Here is a 3,946-nt window from a genome sequence, read left to right as displayed (position 1 = left end):
TAAGCTAAATGTTAAACCAGCAAAAATCATGCAGGTATAAAAAACATTAATTCAATCTTAATTAAGAGATAACTGTCAGAACCTAGTCTTCACGAACTGTATTTATTTATAGCAACCGCAAGTGCTTGCCGAACTCTACAGTTACGCGAATCCCGACAATTCTCCTATCCCATTGGAATCAGAACATGTTATGGCAACCCGAAGTTACCTGGTGGCTTGCAGCCAACTTTTTGAAGAAGGACTTCTAAAAAGTAGAAAACCAAATGACATGACAAGAAATAGCCAGATTCATGACATGGAAAGCCCAATAATATTGAACATCTCAGAAGGATTTAAATACTTCAGGGACTGGTGTGAATATCTACACCATGAATGTGAGTGAATGCACCGATATAACAAATTATTTTACATGTGTCTAAAATAAATTTGCCAGACGAAATAATTCATAGAGAAATTAACTAATTCAAAATTGGGTTCCTATCTTATTTTCAGTTGCTGACGAATTCCAGATGATTTCTCCATCCCAAAAGAAATTTATTAGTTGGCAGGTAAACTAAGATAACATATCAACGAAATAGCACCTATGGCTATCTTTTTAAATGAGCATCTATAAGAAATGGAGACACTATTTATATTTTCAGACATATGATCTACTTCGTGTTATGGTGTTTGGGTTCATTGGATTTTGCAAAGACTATCTCACTGAATTTCCTGGATATTATATTACCCCACTCACAGTGAATGGCAGTGCAGTAGAAACTCTCTTCTCGCAGTTTAAACACTGCGTGGGTGGAAAACTAACGTCATTGAACTATCCACAGGCAAGGATAACTGTTATGTAAAAAAGAGAGGTCCATGGCCATCAGAAGAAAAAGAAGAGAAATTATTACAGAGATACACCGCTTTATACCCAGGACGTTCCACTCATGAGGAAAAAATATTTAACAAACTAAAAATAGATTATATATAAACATATACGTTCATGTATTGTCCAATTTCTTAGTTACCTTTATATACATCAAATGAAGAATCGTATCATTATTCAATTGATAACCATGTCACTGTTTATTTCCTTTACGAACAGATTGTTTTTTAGAAGTTGAAGGAGTTGATTTAGAATGTTTAGGGTTTCTTGTCTTTCCAAGATTATAAAGCGTTTCTCTTAAGCTTGATCCTCCTTTCAGGCGTTTACCAGATTTTTCTACTTTTTTCTCGTATATTCCCTTTATGATTCCATTTATGCGCGCATGAGTGTATTTACGCAAAAAGTCCGTCCAAACAGAAACTATGTTCAGTCTCAGCTCACCTGCCACCTCTGATCCAACACTTTGTGTGACAAGTCCGACAAAAACTGCTTCAAGATCCTTGTTTTGCAGAATTTTGTCTGTTGTAAGCTGAAAAATATGAACATTTAATTTATTTTGATGTGTATTTTTTGTATTAAGAGCAATAAAAAAATATTTTAAAACATTGTTTACTTACCCTGATAATTCTTTTTTTATGTTTTTGCAATTCGGTTACATTTACACAGTTCATGATTTCGGTATCAATTGATTTTACCATATCCATGTATTCTGGCTTGAATATGTAAAGTCCACCTTTATCACGGCACCAAACTTCAACAGGCAATTTTGAAGACCTGCTTTTGTCGAAAATTATCATTTTCGAAAGGACTCGAAGTTTTTTCTGGGCTTCTGTATTACCCCTTCGACGTTCACGCTTATATAAAGAAAACATAAGTCCCAGACAGCCACCAGAAACAAGATACAGTCCTGCAGTTGACTGCGGCTTCAAAATACTCGTCTCGGTTCTTTCTTCAAAAATGTTCATTCTGGCCTGTATATAATTTCTCACATAGTCACCGATACTGTGGATGATTGCTCCTGCTGAATCAATTTCAATTTTATCCTTTTGAAAAAGATCCCATAACATTTCATGAGGAGTAGATATAAACGGCCCATTGCTCGAATATTGACGAAGTTTATCATTCCACTCCAACATGAAATTAACATATGGATCCGTCATGGATTGGGTTATTTTATAAGAACATTGAAATGTTTTGTGCAGGTCAAAAATGATATCACTCACTAGCGTTCCTTCTTTCAACATTTTTTCCCAAGTTTCCATCCTTTGAGGAAAAAAATTAGGTGTCTAGTCTGCAACATTTTCTCTTTTACATCCTTACAGATCTGCAAAAAGATCTGCAGAATTAAAAAGAGCTAAGAAAAAGAAATTAACTGATATAAATGAACCACAGAAATTACCTGATATTAATTTGAATGATAATCCATCTGATTCTTCTAATACTGGAAGACATAATTACTTATATATTACAATTGGGTTAATCGCAGTAATTGTATTCTCTGGTATAATATATAAATCTAAGTATAAATCTGATAATAAAGATGATGATAATGATAAACCTATTATACCAGAAAATAAATCAAATGATAAAATCATTGAAACTAAACCAAGATTATTATTAATGGATTAAAATAAGATGAAAAAAGAACAATATTTAAGAGAGTTATATTATAACCCAGAGAGTGAAGTATCATATTCTAGTGTTTCAGAATTATGGGATAAAATTAAATCTGATGAAGAAAATATAAAATGTAGTGATTTAAAATTATGGTTACAAAACCAACCAACATATCAAATCCATAGGAAAATGAATAAAAACTATATAACGAGAAAAGTAATGGTTTCATATATTGATCAACAATGGCAAGCAGATTTAATTGACATGAAGAACTTAGAGGAATACAATAGAGGATATTTCTGGATATTAAATGTTATAGATATATTCAGTAGATTCGCATGGTCAATTCCAATCAAAAGTAAAACTGGTATAGAAGTTACTAATGCTTTTAAATCAATATTTAAAGAAGCTATTCCAGGTAAGATACAATTCGATGAAGACTTGACATTCGGAGTAAGCGTTCGATGTGGGGGAAAGGAGATCGTTCGCTGTGTCGTTTGAAGTGTTTATCAAGTTTTACGCGACCTAAAGGCTTTAGGCCTACCGGTACTGACATTTTACCGTCTCAAACAAACACAGTATAAATGTTGCGGTTATTAACGGACTCATTGGATTGAACTTCAAAACAAAATTTACGATATTTAGGAGGGTTGTTATTCAATAGGCCTACGACAAATCAGTCCGGATGTTAGGCCTACGCATATACATGGGCCTACATAGGCTAGTAGCCTCTACTAGGTTAAAGCTAAGTTCACTGTATAGGAGGAACCAGATTTATTAAAATGCATGTTAATTAGTGATTAACTGGTTCTGACTTGCAACGATCAATCACAATTATCTATTTTATTGGCAAAAATGAAGATTTTTTTTGAAAATTTCGTCTGAGCAGACAGCTTTCTAAGCCAGACTTTTCATTTGAGTTTTTTCATCATAAATGAAACTGGTGTTTCATTAATTCCTAATGAGTTAAGGCGGGCGTAGGTCGGCTTTGTGACGGCTTGTGACTCACTGCGACGCCATTCACTGCGACCGCCAGCGACGATTGTGTCACAACGACTCATCGACCTACGCTCCCTTGCGACGGGTTGCGACTGTCAGCAACGCCAGTCACAAGGAGTCACACGTGTTCTACTTTCTGCGACGCGACACGACTGTCACAACCGATCTACGCGCTCTTGCGACTGGCAGAAACTAGTTGCACACAATCGTATCGCAACCGACTTGCACCGAAACTTGCGATGCAACGCGAGGATCGCATCGCGTCACAAGGCCGACCTACGTCCGGCTTTAAGTTACTGCGGAGCCCCAGGAATATCTTTTTTTTCGTTCAAAAGACCTTTCGCTTGAATATTCTTTCGTCGGAACAACATTTATTTCGTTCCAACCAATAATATTCTTTTCGATTGAACCAATTTGAAAAATCGTTAGAACAAAGTTGAAAAAACTTTTTTTTCCAAACCAAAG

At 35.2% G+C, this 3,946-nt stretch overlaps 1 protein-coding gene across 1 annotated transcript; it reads right to left on the bottom strand.

Annotated features, from left to right (window-relative positions):
• Positions 1–1,058: 1,058 nt before the first annotated feature.
• LOC141906253 (uncharacterized) lies at positions 1,059–2,127 on the bottom strand. Its single transcript, XM_074795499.1, has 3 exons — positions 2,089–2,127; positions 1,483–1,908; positions 1,059–1,394 (listed from the first exon to the last, which is right to left on the bottom strand). The coding sequence occupies exons 1-3, from the start codon at positions 2,125–2,127 to the stop codon at positions 1,059–1,061; spliced, it is 801 nt and encodes a 266-aa protein (XP_074651600.1).
• Between the last annotated feature and the right edge of the window lie 1,819 nt (positions 2,128–3,946).

Source organism: Tubulanus polymorphus, chromosome 5 (assembly GCF_964204645.1).
Source record: "Tubulanus polymorphus chromosome 5, tnTubPoly1.2, whole genome shotgun sequence".
Lineage (NCBI taxonomy): Eukaryota > Metazoa > Nemertea > Palaeonemertea > Tubulaniformes > Tubulanidae > Tubulanus > Tubulanus polymorphus.
Note: the sequence above shows the minus strand (reverse complement) of the source record. Positions and strands in the feature narration are given on the sequence as shown.

Bases quoted from the DNA above. Each gene is read 5' to 3' on its own strand.
- LOC141906253 (XM_074795499.1), bottom strand. From the start codon at position 2,127: ATGGAAACTTGGGAAAAAATGTTGAAAGAAGGAACGCTA. The intron at 1,909-2,088 runs GTGAGTGATATC...CTTTTTCAAAAG, and splicing joins TGTTGAAAGAAGGAACGCTA to GATAAAATTGAAATTGATTC. The intron at 1,395-1,482 runs GTAAGTAAACAA...CATATTTTTCAG, and splicing joins ATAAAAAAAGAATTATCAGG to CTTACAACAGACAAAATTCT.